Source organism: Setaria italica, chromosome IV, assembly GCF_000263155.2.
Source record: "Setaria italica strain Yugu1 chromosome IV, Setaria_italica_v2.0, whole genome shotgun sequence".
Classification (NCBI taxonomy): domain Eukaryota; kingdom Viridiplantae; phylum Streptophyta; class Magnoliopsida; order Poales; family Poaceae; genus Setaria; species Setaria italica.
The window spans coordinates 39954339-39972679 of record NC_028453.1 but is presented as its reverse complement, the minus strand read 5'-3'; the positions used below and the strand labels follow the sequence as shown (position 1 = coordinate 39972679).

Genomic DNA, 18341 nt, shown 5'->3' with positions numbered 1-18341 from the left:
GCCGTCATGGTACTGACATATCAGGCCATAGGCCATACAGTGTTTAAAAGGATACAGTGTTCATAGTTCCTGATAGAGCTTCCGTGCATGAGATGCCATACCAACTAATAAAGCTCTTAAAGTAAAGATCATTGTTACCATTATGTTTAACTAAACTTGATGGCCAACAGCAAAGTCTAAGATATCATGTGAAGCTTTATGCAAAGTCAGGATATTTGGTTTCTGCGGACCTTTTCAGGGGGCCGTGGTCGGCCGTGGTCCTGCGTTTGGTAAGTGCTTAGGACGATGGATTTGGGTAAGTTGGTGACTCCATCTCACTTATTGGTTTACATGGAGAAGAATAGATCTCACTTATTTGGTTTACATGGAGAAGAATAGTCATCCCGCACTTGTTGGTTAGATATTTTTAGTGTAATTTTCATATGGTGGCTGTCCACCATTTATCTGTCTCATCAATATGTAAGAAGTCACGCCTTGTCCATATTTTGCAGAAAAGGTGTTATTAAGTTACAGTTCTAATAAGATAGGATTCTGCATTGTTTTTTCTGCATGCTGCGTCAGAAATTAGCAACAACTAAGGGTTTGTTTGTTTGGTAAAACTCCATCTGATTCTCATTCTCTATGGGAGCTGATTCTCTGAGAGAAGTGATTTTGTGGCTGAAAGTGATTCTCTAGCATAAACTTTTAAAATCACGATGAAGAATCACTCCACGTAATCAAGAGAAGCTACTTTTTCCGGCTCTCAGCCTTTTAGTTCATTTCAGAGAATCATTTTACAGAATTAGCAGAGAATCACTTCTCCCAGAAAAACTGCTTGGCAGAACTCCTGCTGGAATCAACAGAGAATCAGTTCTGGGAGCTCTGTCAAACACACCCTTAATTTTGTGTTTTTTTTAGCTTAGCTTCTCATTGTGAAAAATAAGGATGGAATGGAAGTAGCTAAAACATTTATTGTGGGGCAGCAAAATTAGAAGGGCAATAACACAAGTGCTCATAGGTTGGGGGTCACTCCAACCTACCATGTCGGCACCCAATTACTACTCTTGTCACCATGCCCGATGATGCACGCTACCGCTTTGCCAATAACCAACAACAGCATTTCCTGCCAACTAGCCAATGTACCTTCTGTGATTGCTACCATAATGGTCTAGAATGCATGGATGCGCCTATTCTATTCTATTCTATTTCTACACTGTATTCTAATGTATGAAACTGCGGCAAAATTCCATGGAAGCAGCCCGCTCATTTTTGCCGGTTTTAAAGCCACAAAAAAGTGGGTGAGATTTACAACCAGAAGCACTGTACAGTAGTTGTCATCCAATTCATAATCATGACATGTAGGAAGGGACATCACATATGGCGTATTGTCTTTTGGAGATTATTACAATGGCATAGTGAGATTACAATGGCATTGTGGTGATCATCATGTCTTCCTGCTATAATAATAGGCTTTTGCAACCATCCTATTCGGCCCATGTACTTTGCAAGAAAATGGGGCCGTCTTTACGTGGTGGGCTCTTAAACTGGCTGAAGAATTTGTATGTACTGGGCCGTGTGAAGTTGCAAGGAGCATCTAGGGGCCCACGAGTTGCAGAATGAAATGGTTCAATTTTTTTCTGAAGTCACTAGAGAAGAAAAGCCCACGCCTTCTAACTAAATAGCAAGCAGGCACCTGAAATTTGGAAAGATTCAGTGGCTACCACCGGTGGACGGATTAGGGCTTTGGGTTACTCGGGTTTGCTGTTATAGCTGCCGAGATTACACAAAGGGGAGGACTAAAAAAAGAGAGGTTGGAGCAACACCACCAATGCTCGTACTCAGGTTCCTACTCAAGTAAGGTTCAAGGGTCCAGCAGTGTTCCTACACGGATCTCTACTCTATTATGTTTGTTTGTTTCTTTCCCCAATCTGCTTCGCGCGCTCGCACGAACTCCGTTCTTGCCTGTGCAACCTCCACTAAATCTCGACGAGCACGTGGTGGCCTGAGCGCCGCCCTGCTACCAATGCCGGTGCATGTAAAGGAGCAGGCGGCCTAAGCTCGGGCGGATTCGCCACCGCCCCAAGAATAGGACAGAATCAACTATTCGAATCCGTGCCTAACCTCGGCTGCGGCGGACCGCTCCTACCCATGGCTGATACTCCATGGCACTTGCCCAACATCGGCTCGAGGTACTTCGCAGGCAAATCAAGTGCCACCCGGGCTCTACAAGGTCCTTGCCGCCGCCCGGGCTTGATTCGCTCCGATTCAGAGCCGTGTTTCCTCCGATTCAGCACGAGCAGCTTGACCGGCAGCTGTAGCGTGAGCACTTGGGGAGCAGCCTGCCGCCGCCGCCGCGGCGGCGCAAGCGCAAGAAAGATCTCCGCAGCTGACATACTTCCGTACCTCTATGACCGACGGCTAGAGGGGAGCCGTGCGGGCGGTGGGGGAGAAAGAGGAGCCGAAGAGAGAGGAGGGGGCCAGGGAAAAAATAAATAAAAGGAAAATGATGATACAATGATAGGTGGGTCCTAAATAAGTTGGGGTTGATGAGTAGAAGCTGTTGCTTGGAGTTTATGATGATAACGTTGGTGGCGAAGCTGCAGAGGCAACTTGGTTGAAACCTTGGCCCGCGGGTCTGACACAAGGTTAGAATCCGAGCTCTTCCAGAGTGGTATCTCACTGATGGCTCGGGCCCCCCCGGAAGGGGGCCTTCTTCGCCTTCCACCTAAGCTGCGCAGGAAAGGCCCAAAGCCAATCCCAGGGAACAGTAAAGCTTCATAGGGTCTTTCTGTCCAGGTGCAGGAAATCGATCACCCACGGGTCTTTGGGGGCTAAGGTTGGTCCACGCACGGGTCTTGGAGCACCAGGCATCCACCAATGCCGTTTCAGTGATACATTCATGTACTTTGCCCCCTTCCATCGAGGTGAATAAGGTCCTGTTTGTTGAGTTTTAGCTTTCCAAACTTTCGAGCAAGCTGGCTTTTAGCTTTTGCTCCCTAGAAGGGTGGCTTTCTGAAAGCTGGTTTTTGGAAAGCTAACACCGTTTGGCAACCTAGCTTTTGAAATGGTGGGATGGAGTGTCTGTTCTGTAGGGTCCACATGTTAGGCTTTTCTTCAACCTTGGATGCCGGCCGGATCTGTTGGCCTTTGCCCTTGCTCGACGGCTGCAAGGCAAGACCGACGGGGAGAAGGAAGGGGCGGAGCGGCCGGAGGTGAGACCGATGGAGGAGGGGACGCTGGGGAGCTCCGCGCTCCTATAGCGGTGCAGCGCCGGGCGTCAGAGGGGTCGAGAGGGGCGGCGGGCGAGATTTGGCGGGAAGGAGGGGTGCTGCGCCAGCGGGGGAGATTTGGAGTGGAGGAGCTCCCCTGCGGCCCCACCCCTGCCCCTGCGCTCCTCCGCGCCGGCTAGGAGCCGTAGCCGAGCTCGCCCCATCCCCTCCCCTGCGCTCCTCCACGCCAGCAGGAAGCGACCTGGCGGAGTAGGAAGGCGCGTCGGCCTGGCGGAGCAGAGGGGCGTCGCCTGCGCGGAGCGTAGGGGTGCGTCATCTGGGCGGAGGAGGGGCGCACACCGGTCATGGCTCAGGCACCACAAGACCGGAGGAGAGGGAGACGACGCAGATGGAGATGGAGCCGAGGAAAGAAAAATGACCGGTTCGCAACATAAACGATGTCAGATGAGTAATTTTCGCAACTTTAACGTAGAAAGCTGCGGAAAGCTCATAGTTCACTGCTTCTGAGCTTTCCATATAATCATAACGTCCGTGGACTTTTAACTTTCGAAAAGAGCTGACCGTTTGTTTGAGCTTTCCACCTTCTGCGATGGAAAGCTGCTGGAAAGCCGGATCGGATGAGGTACGACAATCTCACCGATCTCCCTATTTTCTCAAGATGAGAGAACAAGTACTTATCACATACACGTGAGCATATGTGTTGATGCCAACTACATCACACAATGCTGATTCCACCGGCCAATCACATGGAAGCATATGCATGAATGCATGATGATTATAGAATAAAGAAATCAAAGAATGAATGAACAAACAGTTGGTTAGCTTTTTGTACACATTTTTGCCAATCCGCTGCAACAAGAAAGGCATGTAAGTATGCATGTTCACATGGAAGTTACACCTCCTCCTACGACCTAACAAAAAAAATACACCAACGAACTCGATCTGTCTGTTGAAACAATATAATTAATTGACCTGATCTATTTTTGTATAACCTGTACCTTTCTGTGTCTGATGCTGAATTAGTAGTATGCCTACTGCTGCTATGAGCTGCTGTAATGAGTTGGCGGTCCGAGTGGCCGAAGCTTGTTGCTGCTGAATCCAACACCGAACCACCCCCGGGTCACGTCCCGGAGCAAGTTGTCCTCCACGTCGCAGAACTTGTGCGCCCACCCGGCCGGCTCGACCGCCTCGAACCCTAGGCCTGGCGTCCTGTCCTTGGAGCCATGGTTCACCGGGTCCGTCCAGTCCGCCACGTAGGTCGACACGCGGCGGCGGAACTTCACCTTGAACTCGTCCCAAGCTTGGTACTTGTAGTGGTTCACTCGGGCTTGCCGAGACCGCTCCCACCTCAACTCCGGCCGGAGCTCGAAATGGTGGATGGAGTTGATCAGTGACGGGTCCACGGCGTCGAGCCGGACGAGCGACTTGTGCCGCTCCTCCGCTCGCCTCCGGCAAGTGTAGCCCTGGGTGACTCCCTCCTCGGGGTGCTTGGTCTGGCCCGAGGGTCCGAAATCCTTGCAACCTAGTGTCACCTGCCCGACATCCGGCTCGACGGCGGCGACGATGGAGCGGAGCATGGATTTGGTCGGCTTGCTTGATGGAGCCCAGCTCGGGGAGAAGATGAACTCGTCGACGTCGACGAACGCCATCCACTCGCAGGAATCTCGGTGCACGGCGGCCGCGTAGGAGAAGCCGGCCTCCTGCGTCTTGGGCCAGGGCCAGAGGTGCGTGGAGACGTGGAAGCCGGCGGAGTTGAGCTGGCGCACCTGGCCCTCCAGGTCGTCCTGGCTTCCGTTGTCGTAGAGGAAGAAGCGGTCGACGCCCACGGCCGCGTGGTACGCCACCCACTCGCGCAGGAACTTGGCCACATCGCGGACCATGGTGCACGCGCACACCGCGACCTTCTTGTTCTTCTCGTCCGTCGGCGTAGGGGATGGAGGGCTGTAGGTCGCCATGGAGGGGATGGGCTCGCCGTCCGCGACGGCGAGCGTGACGCGGAGGTCGTCGGTCGTCGTGGTCGGCGGGGGCGGGCAGCGGAAAGACCTGCTGCGCCGAGGTGGACGCCGGGAGCGAGGCGACGACGCTACCGGTTGCGTTGTTATTATCGCGGTAGTAGACGCAGCGGATGTAGGAGGCGTTGCGGTTGACACCCTGGCGCGGGTTGACTCCCTTGGCGAGGACGAGCACGTCGCCGGTGCCGTGGAGCGCGACGGCGTCGTAGACGAGGCGGCCGCTCCAGCGCAGCAGCATCAAAGGCGGCGTCGACTGGGATTCGGAGGATTGGTCGTCGGAGGAGGTCATCGAGGTCGCGATCAGCCTCGGCGCGCGGAAGGGCTTGTGGCGGCGCTCCGGCCTGGGCATGTCGCAGGTGTATGCTCGGCGGCCGGACGCGGGCATCCTCCCGAGCGATCGAGCCGGGGACGCCGCCCCGCCTGGGAAGGCGCAGGTGGCGTTGCCCCCGGCCGGGGCGGGGGCGCCGGGGCGGAGCAGGACGAGGACCTCCCAGTCCGGGAGCAGGACGGCGTCCGGTGGGTCTCCGTGGTAGGCGGGCGTCGACGTTGCTTCCCGGACGGCGCGCAGGGTGAGGCGCTTACTATTGCTGCTGCTGCTGCTGGTGCGCGGCGGCGGTACGAGTAGGGCGCGCGCGGGCGAGGACGAGGAGACGGAGGAGGCGTAGTGCTGTGCCGGGGTGGAGGTGAGGAAGGCGAGGAGCGCGGCGGCGGCGAGGGCGAGGAGGAGGAGCAGGCGCAGCGCCCTGCCGCGGCGGCGAGGGGAGGGCGGCGACTGCATGGCGCCGGGGTTGGCGTGCGAGATTGCAACAAGACAGGCGATACGGGCGGAGTCAGCGGCGGCTGTTTATACGCGGAGTAGTTATGGTTGTTGAATTGGATACGCGGGGGGCGATCGGAGTCGGAGATGATGATCAAAGGTTTGAATTCGACGCGAGTTTGTTATATGGAAAGAAGGTTCCTTTTCGAATTCATTCATACGGCTGGGAGCTGGAGTCCGATTCGAAACAACGCGGCAGCGATGATGATGCAAAGCAGCATGCACACAAGAGCGGTGCGGTCACGGTCAGAGGCAGAGCACACGGCAAAGGAAACTCCAGCCAAGGCGACATGAGCGACGCATGCTCTAGCTAGGAATGTTCCTTGCTTGCTCTCACGATCGCTTCGCTTGCATTGGTCCACGATTCAGCGGCCTGCTCGCAGCCAGCATGGAATTTAATAATTTTTCATTGTCGGTTCATATTCAAATTTCTTCCACCACATCTTTTCTTCAACGATCGTGTTGACGCGGCATCTTTGAGTGTTAACATGCACAATGAAGTTCGCCTTGATCGATTTTGATTCTCTAACTTGCTGAAGGAAAGTCACTGTACTGCACTCCCACAATATAGCAAGGGATCCAGCCCGAGCCTAGTCCGAACTGTTAAACAAACGATGTAACAGATAGCATGAGTTGCAACCGGTCAGGAGATTGAATTGTTGTTATTCTAGAGATAGGGCTCTTGTAAACCTTTCTTTGTATATATATATATATATATATATATATATATATATATATATATATATATATATATATATATATATATATATATATATATATAATCATATGTGTCATGTTTGATGCATCTATTAATACGAAGCCGTCATCGACCCAAGATAGGGTGTTGACATTCCACCCTTCCGCACCTCTGATTTCTACGTGGTAATCACAGCTTTGGTCAAAAACAGCTAAACATATCGGTGTTATATATTGTATTACAAAAAATATGCATGCCGCGCACGACGAGAGGGTGAAAACAAACGTACTAATAAAGTTTGGTGGAATCTAATTCTCGTGTGTGCATTGCAATGCTGTCGTAGTTTGCCTGCTTGGGGAGTAGAACAAATTACTATACTCCCCCGTGAAGCAAAGTACTATACTAAGAGCCACACGATTACTAATGAACGTGCGTACGTCACAAGATATGGCGAATTGCCTCTGCATGCAGCTCGTTCGGCGTACGTTGTTCTTCACTAGCTTGTTACTGACTTACAAAAAAACAATGTTATTCCTCGATTGATATCCATGTCCCCATGCCAATATACCACTGCGAACACTACATCAGAAACGATTTGTGCTCTCACAGGCAAATTAGCGCGCTGGCGGGCGTGATTGGCACCCGCCAGCACAAAGCTTCGGCGGGCCGGCAGGGGAGCACCCGCCAGCACTGGTGGGCGACGCAAGCACCCGCCAGCACTGGTGGGCGACGCAAGCACCCGCCAGCACAGATCGTCCCATCTATGCTGGCGGTGAGCTTAGATGACCCACCAACACATATTTTATTATCTCATAACTTACTGTAAAAGGGTAGAGTATATTCAAGCCATAATACAATATAACCAGTTTTGATAATAGTGCAAGTTATTACATCAATAATTAAAAGTCCTAGAGAGACAGTAGCAGTACGAATGTTACATATCTCACGGCTCGCCTCCTTAGAAATGTCATGAATGAAGTTTCGGCATCTGCAACGAGCTGCTACCCATATTTTATGTCATGTAATGATCAGGCAAATTAAAATATTAGCACGCCTAAATTGATCATTAGCCCAGCAGTGTTAGTCCGCCCAGTTGGCCACTTATTGGATTGGATGCTACGTAGAGTAGCTCCTGCACTACAAGACGAGACCTAGTCTCTCTCCACCTGCACAATTCCTCCTCAGCTTGTTAGGTTGATTTTTTCTTTTCTTTTTTAAGAAAATTCTACGTTTCAAATTATAAGTCATTTTAACTTTCTTAAGAGTCAAAATATCTCAAATTTGATCAAATTTATACAATAAAGTACTAACATTCATAATACCAAATAAGTACCATTAGTTTTTTCATTAAATATATTTTCATAGTATATCCATTCGATACTATAAATTTTTATGATCCTCTCTATAATTTTGATCAAACATAAGATTAATTTGACTTTCTAAAAAATTAGAATTACTTATAATTTAGAACGGAGGTCAAGCCTGCCTGCCGTCGCCTGCACCAACTGATCGTTTTGGGTTGCTTCATTGGTTTTTCCTTTTCCTTTTTTTTTTCTGGGATTTTTTTTTTTGGTAGTTGGTGCGGCCTGGGCCTTCTTTCCGAGCGGGGAGAGCAAGCAGAGCGGCCTGCTGGGCCTTCTCTTGGGCGATGACGCCATGGCATTCATGGTTATATATAGCTTACCAGCAGAGAGGTTCCCAGTTGTTCCTGCTTCTTCTCATTCCTTCCTCTGCTACAGTTGAGAGGAGGCGAAAAGCAGGCGACGCTTCCGGAGCCGATTTTCTCCGTTTCCCCTCCACTTCGGTGGCCGGTTCGGTGCTGGAGAGGATGGGGAACGGGGATTGAGGTGGCTGGTGTGTATATAGTCCTACGTAGTTTAGGTCCAGGCGGCGTTCGTAGGGTGGAGGCGGCGCTGCGTCTATGGAATAAGCGTCTCCAGCTCCTTTTCCGCCTCACTGGTGTGTGCTCCAGTACCAGCGAAGAGATGCTGAGGTGTGACCTTGCTGGATCTGGAGACCTAGGGTTTGCTTCAGAGCTCGTCGGGTTTTCTTCTTCTCCCTTCCTCATCTCCGACGGCGGCGATGCAAGTCTTTCCGGCGGGAGCCTTGGGAGGACGTCTACCAACGTGCCGAGAAATCGGGTTGGATTTTGTTTCCCAACTGTTTTGGTGGTTTTGTTTCCCTTCGGGTTGTGTCGTGGTCCGGTGAGCTGGGGTTGATGGTAGTCCTTGAGGTGCCAGATCCCTTGTCTCCCAGCGATGCGATAGCCGGCAGCCATCTTCTTTAGCTAGGACGTTCAGCGATTATAGAGCATGTTGATGTGTTCGATGTGCCGTTCTCAGAGGCAATCAAAAACTGTGAAGTTCCATCATCGGGAAGGAGGTCAGCTAGCTGCAAACTCGGAGTGTCTCCTCTCCAACCTTTGGTGCGACGGGAGTGCGTCGTGTGGCTACTCCGACCGCCCACGACGAGGACAACTGGAGGATCTTGCAAGGATTAGGTTGTAATTTTCTTTTCTTCAAGGGTGTCTTTGTAAGAGTTGCAACTAAATTATTAAACAAAATGCATGGTTATATATTTGATCGGGGTTGGGAGCTCTTATCGTTTGTTTTTAATTTTCTTTTTCATATTTAGTATCATCAAGTGTCCAGAAGGGAGGTGAGTCAAAAGGAACAAGTTGGTAGATGCTAAACTGAAAACTTGATAATCCAGGAACACATTTTGCCTGCTGATTTAATTTGCGCGCAATATAATTGCTATGTCAGTTGAAATGAGCTTATTTTGACCGGGGCGGCGACGGCGTCGGCGGCGTCGCAACAAGAAGGGCTGCTGCTGCTTCCCGGCGCCGTTCGGTCTCGGCGGCCCTGTCGGCATCGCGGATTCTGGTTTTGAATTCGCTGAACTCTTGCCACGCGCGCGCTCTGACGTTGCCGCCGCCGCCCGTCTCCGGGTTGCCCTGCCGCCCCAGCGTGGGCAGGCCGCGGTGCGCGATGTACTGCGCGTCCACCACCCCCATCTGCTCCTCGGGGTCGTCGACGCACCTCCAGAAGTTGAGGTCCAGCCCCCACCCGTGGATGAGGTCGTTCTGCACCATGTACCACGCGCACGCCCACGCCTTCCTCGAGAACACGGGCGCCATCACCTCCACGAAGCCGCTGCATGGCCGGCGGTGCACGTCGGGGCAGTTCCCGGGGCCCCCGGTGGTGTTCTTGTGGACCTCGCTAGTGTTGTTGCTCCTCCGGGTGGTGATGTCGTAGGTCTTCTTGCCCCGGGTGATGTCGAGCCCCGGCTGCGAGATCTCGAGGCCGTGCTCGCGGACGATGCGGACGTACTCGGTGGCGTCGAAGAAGTCGACGGCGAGGTCCTCGTCCCAGAGGAAGACGTAGTCGTAGGGCGCCACGACGCTGGGGTGGAGGAAGCGCTTGGCGTACCACCACTTGGCCTGCTTCCGGGCGCTCACGTGGATGGCGTCCTTGGACCACGCGAACTCGTCGTCCCACTCCGTCGTGCGGCCGTCGTAGTGGAAAAGCATCACGTCGAACTCATCCGAGAACTACATAGCATCGTTCATGGATGATCACTTGAGTTCTTCTGAGACTAGGACAGTTGAAAGAAAGTAGCAGCTAGAAACATGGTCATCAGCACGAGATTCTCACTTAATAACCCTATGTACGTACCTTGTGAACTGTGGCGTTGACATTGGCTTTCTCACTGAGCCCTACTGTCATCGTCAGGAGGTACTTGCGCACGGGAGTGTCCTGCATGCATTGCATGCTCAGAATGAAGAGAGCTGCTGAGGAGGATGTCAAGATAGATCAGGAACGGAACGAAGGAATTACCTGCCGCGGGTCTCCCCAGAGGCGGCGCATGTGGAGATCGGACTCTGAAACTACGATGTTGGGAGGGAGCCTCTCCGCGCCTGTCGGCTTTATGATTGCTGGCGAAGTGGCATTTGGGTGCACGACGGCGGGAGCAGTAGTAGCCTTCCCCTCGGTTGCTGCTGCTGTATTGTTGTTGTTGTTGTTACCGACGACCCAGAATCTGCTTAGCATGCCGGTGGCCCTCAAGGTGGAGTTGGCGGCATCACCACCACCACCACCACCATTCCAAGGGAACACATAGCAAGGAAGCTGTACATGTCGTCCAAACAATCAATGGTCATGTACTGCTGTGGGTCGTTAGCTAGTATGACAGAGATCGATCGATTACACACCGTATACGCGCATATAGTACGTACCTGTGGTGCCATCTGTAGAGGAAATGAAATGCCAATGAAGAAGCCGAATGTCGCCGCGGACAGAGCCGTCAGGATGGGATTTGCTTTCTTCATCTCTCTCTGCTCTTTATTATTCATCTCTCTCTGGTCTCTGCTCTTTATACTGTCCACCATGCATGGACATGTGTGTATATATAGCTAGCCTCTGAGCTGTGGAGTACAGGTAGAAAGGAGGAGTGGTGGTGAAGCAGCAAGAGTAAAATGTATCTCATGCATCACGTACGTACGCTGACTATGTACAGTACGTACGTAACTTGTACAGATGAAAAAGCAAATTAGACTTGCAGCCAAAGTTTTTCCAGAGCTGACTCCTTGGTAGAGGATTCGTACGTGCTCCCTAATTAAGCTACAAGTAGCACATCTTTTATTTAATTTGTCCTGACATGCAATGCATATATGTGTGTGTTCGCAGTAGTGGATGATGGGCATTACTCATCTGCTAATAGCTGCCTATAGTTTACTAATGCAAGTAGCATTATTATTGCTTTATTGTTTAGTTGAATTTGCGGATATACGAAGCAAAAGAATCGCGTGCATTATATTGCTACTTGAGAATAATATATATACAATGAGACATTGAGACCAGCTTAGCATCCAATACGGTATGTCCGATCTGGATATGTATATCCATCGCACAGGCCCCAAGGTCAGCGCCAACCAGTCATGCATGCATGCGTGGACATGGCATGCATGTGCATTAAGCAAGCAATACAGACACACGTAGTTATTTAATTTAATATATGCATCATATATAACCAAACAAAAACTTGAGCATCATGTGGTGATCAATATTATGCAAGTACTCTGATGTTTAAAGCAACACAACGTAGTTCTATATATTGATAAGGCATTATGGGTGCTTTTAGTTGGACTTTTCAACCTACTTTTGCTTTTGCAAAAGTTAAAAGCTAACCAAAAAGTTTAAAAGCTCTACGTGCTTTTGCTAAAAACTATTTTTATTCTAATACAAAACCAAAAATAAATTTACCTGCTTTGAAGTGCTTTTGAGATAAAAAATTACCAGCTGCTACGAAGGTAACTGTTCTTTTTTCTCCCGGTGTTTCTCCCGACACCGTCCGCTCCTCCCCGCACAACCGTAGCCTCCTTCGCGCGCCGTCCTCGGTGGCCCGTCGCCCGCCGCCCCCGTCGCCGGCCGCCGGCCTGCCATCCGCCGCCCCCGGACGCCCGCTGCTCACCGCCCGCGGCACCCCGCCCCCGGACGGCCGCGTCCTCGATGAAGGCAGCCGAGCTCTTGGCGCTCTACGGCGCCTCGGCCAACCCAATGCTCCCGCTGCTCTCCGTCCAGCACGTTCGCTTGCTCTAAGCCTGTTCCACAGCGCCAGGGCTTGCGCCGAGGAGGCGTGCGGCTGCGTGGAGACATGCTGCGTCCACCTGCGGACGGCCAACGACGTGCACGACGTCCCGACTATTCCGGGCATGGACGGCTTACTCGACGTTGAGCGCTTCATCGCCCTCCACGCCGGCCTCAAGGCCGCGGCTGATCTCGCAGGGGTCAGCGCCGCGCTTGCCATCACCGCCCACTGGTCAGTGCGTTAGGTGGTGTCAACGAGAAGAGGCCTCTCAGTTGTGTTGGACTCGCGATTTGATCGATTGCCATACAACACCTGTTCTGTGTTCTTACGCGTTCATTGTGTTCATGCCTGTGTCACGATGAACTCTGAGAAACTGATGATCCAGCAGATGTTCTCTGCTATTGATATATACTTAGCACTTTCTGCAGATGCATGTACGCCCTTTTCCGTTTGCCATTGCAGATTGGATTGTTAGTTATATCAGGTGTAAATGTTCTGATCAGGTTACTTCTTATTAGTTTTGCAATAATATGATGTTTAACACATCAATCATTTTTTCCTTTTCCCACAGCTACTTTCTCATAGCTGCTTTTCTACAGCTCACAGTTCACAGCAGCGTTTCTAAAAGCCACAGCCCAACCAAACACACCCTATATCGACATCCTTGGACACTACCGTTCAAGCTGAATATAAGGTGAATCTGTTCTTATATTTGCATGATGAAATAATTGAGGGCACGCCACTACCTAATATTGGTCATACAATTATGTTTAATTAGGAGATAACATGAGGAGGACCCACTCAATGAAAAGATGTTCTCAATGGCCTCAAGCAACGCCGGAGTAGTCACTTAGGCCCTGTTTGGCATGGCTCCAGCTCTGGGTGGAGCTGCTCCACTTCAGAACTTCAGGTGGAGCTAGCTCCACTCCAGAACTCCAGAACTAAAATGAGGTGTTTGGCAAGTTGGGTGCTCTCAGCTCAAAAAAAGACCAATTTCAGTGTGGATTGCCATTGTTGCCCCCTAATTCAGGCCCCACTTGTCATCCTCTCTATCCCATCTTCTTCTTCCTCTGGATATGAACGGATCACTCTATAACAAAATCTTGAATGAGACCAGAAAGGAACATATATACATCACATTTCTCATAAATCACCCTTGTCATCGGAGGCCGGTCCTGCGTCCATTGAGCTAGTTAAGAAGTAAGAACTGGACATTGCTTAATGCTTACCAACAATAATCCCAAAATTTAGAAGAAAATCTTGATTTTGCAGATAAGCCAGACCAACACAAGGCATTACAGAACACCGTCGGCCACAGCTATCGGCGCTGCGGCTGGCCGCGGCCTTCGGCGGTGGGGCGCTCCGGCCGGCGGCGGGCTTCGGCGGCGGGGCGCTCCGGCCGCCGGAGGGGCGCTGCGGCCGGTGGCGGGGACCTTCGACCGAAGGGGTTGAGGCGCGTGGGTGCCGTCTAGCGCGGGCGGCGGTGGGTGCGGCCGGCGACGGGGGGTGCGGCCGGCGGCGGGGCTCGGGCGGGTGGCGGGGGGTGCGGCCGGCGGCGAGGCTAGGGCGGGCGGCGGTGGGGGCGGCCGGCGGTGGGGCTCCAAGGCGCGGGACGGAGGGGCCACGGCGGCCGGCGGCGGGAGCAACGGGCGGCGCTGGGGGTGGCCGGCGGCGGGAGCGACGGGCGGCGTTGGGGGTGGCCGGCGACGGGGCTCCAAGGCGCGGGACGGAGGGGCCACGGCGGCCGGCGGCGGGAGCGACGGGCGGCGCTGGGGGCGGCCGGCGGCGGGGCTCCAAGGCGCGGGACGGAGGGGCCACGGCGGCCGGTGGCGGGAGCGACGGGTGGCGCTGGGGGCGGCCGGCAGCGGGCTCCAAGGCGCGGGACGGAGGGGCCATGACGGCCGGCGGCGGGAGCGACGGGCGGCCAAGGCGCGGTGGAGACGAGTGCGTGGAGTATCGGAGGAAAATAGAACGAACCGTTTTTTCTATGTAACCAGTGGCATTGGTGGGTAATTATCCACCAACTCCACGAGGAGGTTCAAAAGAGTGGTTTCTGGAGCAGCAAAAGAGGTGCTCCAAAACTCCACCTCCATTTGCACTACAGCTCCATGGAGTTGGCAACTCCATGGAGTTTTGGAGTTGGGGTGTTTGGCTGAATTTTTTGATAGAGTTGCTGAAGTTTAGGAGTGGAGCTATGCCAAACAGAGCCTTAATTTCTCATGTTTAGTCGTCTCGGTCGTTTTGTTTTTTTTCCCCGGTAGTGGCGCCCGTTGAGTGGCTGGGAAGTCGGTGGAGTTGTTGCTTATATTTTCCTGGTTGTTACTATTTTTCTTTTTTTGTTCTTCTAATAAAAATTACGGCAATCCTCTTGTTGTTCCGTTCAAAAAAAAAACATATGGGATGTGGGTATTCCATACACAAGGCACAACTTGGAGTACAAGCCCATGGAGGTCCACAACTCAGTTCGGCATCCACCCCACAATGCTATACTGGAGTCTATAACCCTTTCATGTGGAGTCCGATTGAGAACCATGAGAACTTGATGGCTACTGGATCTGGTTTTGACCTCAATAATATGTTGGGAAGGCCTTAAATTATCGCGTCAACCTGCTTAATTCTGCCGGATGCCTGCATCACCTTTTATCGGGCCACCGGCCTTGTAATTCATGGGAATGGCCTAAGACTAGGTATTGTGTGACCCTAGCACCAGGAGCACATCCAAGGGTTTGCACACGTCCACTGCACCCCCTTGACCATTGCCCTTCATTTACATACCTTGATATCGTCACTTTTAGACTTAGGGTTTTTCTTAGTTCTAGCTTTCCACCATGAAAGAAGACAATATTCATTGTACTTCTTCGATGATTCACATGCTGGCATAGCTTTTTTGGCAAGATCAATCATGCTTTTAGCACGGTTGATAACCAATAGAGAAGTGGTGTAGTGGTTGCAGGGTTTGGATCGCGTAATACCGACACATAGCATAATAAAATACTGACATGTGGCGTCCAACTGCTGTGGCAAATCAAGGCCCCCGTTGTTGTTCTTTTGGACTATTGACGACATGTCCACTCGAATCAAGAGGTTGAACCTTCATCTCTCAAAACTTCATACATTTTGCAATTTCAGAATGCGTTCTTTTGTGTTCTTCGGAGTGTGGAGAATTGAGCATTGGTCCTAGCCCTCAGTACCGGTTGGACATTAGTACCGGGTCTAACGGTTAGTCCCCAAGGAGCTCCCAGTGACCCCCTTTAGTACGGGGTGGGTGCTCCACCCAGTACTAAAGGTCATCCATTAGTACCAGGTGGAGGCTCCACCCGGTACTAACGTGCCTGAGGGCCTTTAGTACCGGGTGGGAGCTCCACCCAGTACTAAAGGGGTCACGAGTACCTTTAATTCTCCTCGCATCTTTCCTCTCCCCCTTATCTCTTCTCTCTTCTCTCTCACGGGTACCTTATCTCTTTCTCTCACACTTTCTCACACTTCTCAGGCTAGGGGAGGCGAGGTGCAGCGCACGCAGGCGGCGGATGGCGGTGGGGCGAGAGGGCGGGGGTAGGACCGGCGAGGCGGGGGCCGCGGGAGGGCGGTAGCGGGGCGGCGGGGGCGGGGGCCGCGGGAGGGCGGGGGCTGGCGGCGGGATTTCTTTTTTTTAATTTTAAATACCCCTTTAGTACTGCTTATTTGATCCAGTATTAAAGTCCCCCCTTTAGTATCAAAGTAGCAATACCGGTTGCACAACCGGTACTAAAGGGGGGTTAGGAACCGGTACTAAAGCCCTTTCCCCAGTAGTGGTAGTTGACAGTAACCTCAAGGTCTTGTGTCTCTGTCTCTCTCAATCTAAAGCTGAAAATCTATCATCCACACATATATCTCAGAGAGGTATTGACTTAGTTGAGACACATTTTCACATTCTCTGAATCTAACCTGTAGAATATATAGCTGTTTGCTAGAACAAATAATGGTGAGTGTTGGAGTTGTCCCAGCTCTTTCTATTAGCTTAAGTTTTTTTTTTAAATTGGTTGGTGCATGCAACTCAGTATGGTACAGAAGTCTCAAGTTCAAATTTTCTAGGATTATTGCATTTTTTTGGATATAGCTATGGGTACATGAAAAGTAGCATACTATCACTCATCCCCTTATTTTTGAAGGTCCACGCATGCAAATCAATATTCAAATTTTTTAATCTTTAACTGATACTTAGTCTTTGGATCTATAGGTTATACTATACAAGTTTGGATAGGTCAAAGCATCTCGTTTAAGATCGAACTGGGTGAGATCATACCTTACATTTTGAGGAGGGAGTACAGAGTAGACCTATCTGCCTTGGAACCTAAACTCTGTCACCATGTATAAAGCTTACTCAAACCTATTTGGATGGACTGCAACTAAAGTTTAGACATCTAAACTTTAGCGAGCTTAAATTAAGCCCGAACTAATTTTTAGCCCATTTATTGATAAAATACAATTCTACTCCTAGGGTTCGGGAGAAGAAAGGATAATGTTTTTGGTGGGAGGATATTTTGGTCTTTTACCATTCATGTCTAAAATTAACCCCCAATAGCTGGGTTTGGAGGGTTAATAAACTAAAGTTTAGTTTGTGGTTTGGCTAATTTTTAGCCCACCTTTAGGCCCCCTGTTTGAATCACCAAGGGCTAATTTTTCACTGACTATAATTTAGCTTCTGGATCCAAACAGGATCTTAATCTTTGAATTTGTAGATTATACCATACAAATTTCATACGCTGGCTTCATATTTGAAATGGTTTCATGGTCCGAATATAGTAACATACTTCCTCCGTTCCAAATTGTAGATCTTTTTAACTTTTTAAGTTCATATGTCTAGATGAATAATAATATCTATAAACTAAAAAAGCCAAAACGACCTATAATTTGGAACGGAGGGAGTATTTCTGTTCCAAATTGTAGATCTTTTTAACTTTTTAAGTTCATATGTCTAGATGAATAATAATATCTATGAACTAAAAAAGCCAAAACGACCTATAATTTGGAACGGAGGGAGTATAAGATATCAATTAGTCAAAGTTGATGTTAGAAACCGAACAAATTTTTGTCTTACATTTTGAGAAGCAGAGAGTATATAGTGGCCCTCATACTTCAATAATCTCACATGCCTTTACCAAAAGAAGAACGAAAAACCATTTCTAAGATATGGATACATAACTTAATTTTTTTTTCGAGATAGACGTGCACACTAAAACGTGCATGCATATCCACGCATATCCACATCTACAAGTAGACGTACTCCCTCCATCCCAAAATGAGTGTTTGTTTAGAAAATTTTGGACACACTAGTAGTTGTGACAAGTGACCATGCTACCTCTAATTACTCATATTAGTTGTGGTTGAAATATGTGCAATCTGTTTAGTTTTATGGATTCTGAATAAATAGGCGTGCATGGGAACCAGAGAAAAAGTATCCATTGATCATTAGCTCTGTGCACTTCTTAATAGACTTTTTTTATTGGTTTGTGCTGCTTTAATAAGATGAGTCTCACTGGAAGCTAAATGAACATTCTTTGTAGGACAAAATTTGAAAGCTAAACGAGCACTCTTTGTACATCTTACATCCTATCCCTATATAAGCCTACAGGAGAATAGACCCACAAATTTTGAGAATGACGAATGGCGCCTATCATCTATTATTAAACTATACTATCCACATTAACGAGGCATTAGATATTAAATCTAGGGTTTGATCCATGGTGAGAGCTTGGCATGCGTTGCAACCACTTTTGCCACAAGCTATTGCCAATCACCTTTTTCGTTCTCATGCAATTCAACAACCTACTGCTACGCGCTAGTGTGTGTACTCAAGAAGAAGAAGCAGCAGCAGCACTGACATATGTACACGTCGACTAGACAACCGTGGACTCATCACTGGTCAAGTTTATTTAAAGCGTGCGTGCGCTTTTGCTTGTCTTGTGTTTGGCAGAACACAAAGAAAAAAAATGCATGGATTTTTCTTTTTTCTTTTTTCTTTTCAGTGGTTTGCAGTG

The 18341-nt window shown here is 50.1% G+C and overlaps 2 protein-coding genes across 2 annotated transcripts; both read right to left on the bottom strand.

Annotated features, from left to right (window-relative positions):
* Positions 1-4249: 4249 nt before the first annotated feature.
* LOC101755425 (glycosyltransferase family 92 protein Os08g0121900) lies at positions 4250-5999 on the bottom strand. Its single transcript, XM_022826161.1, has 2 exons — positions 5360-5999; positions 4250-5292 (listed from the first exon to the last, which is right to left on the bottom strand). Exons 1-2 carry the CDS (start codon positions 5997-5999, stop codon positions 4250-4252), a joined length of 1683 nt encoding a protein of 560 aa, XP_022681896.1.
* A 3395-nt stretch (positions 6000-9394) lies between these two features.
* On the bottom strand, positions 9395-11099 carry LOC101755016. The gene is made up of 4 exons (XM_004967247.2): positions 10973-11099; positions 10575-10865; positions 10413-10493; positions 9395-10288 (listed from the first exon to the last, which is right to left on the bottom strand). The coding sequence occupies exons 1-4, from the start codon at positions 11087-11089 to the stop codon at positions 9512-9514; spliced, it is 1266 nt and encodes a 421-aa protein (XP_004967304.2). The 5' UTR covers positions 11090-11099; the 3' UTR covers positions 9395-9511.
* Positions 11100-18341: the final 7242 nt, after the last annotated feature.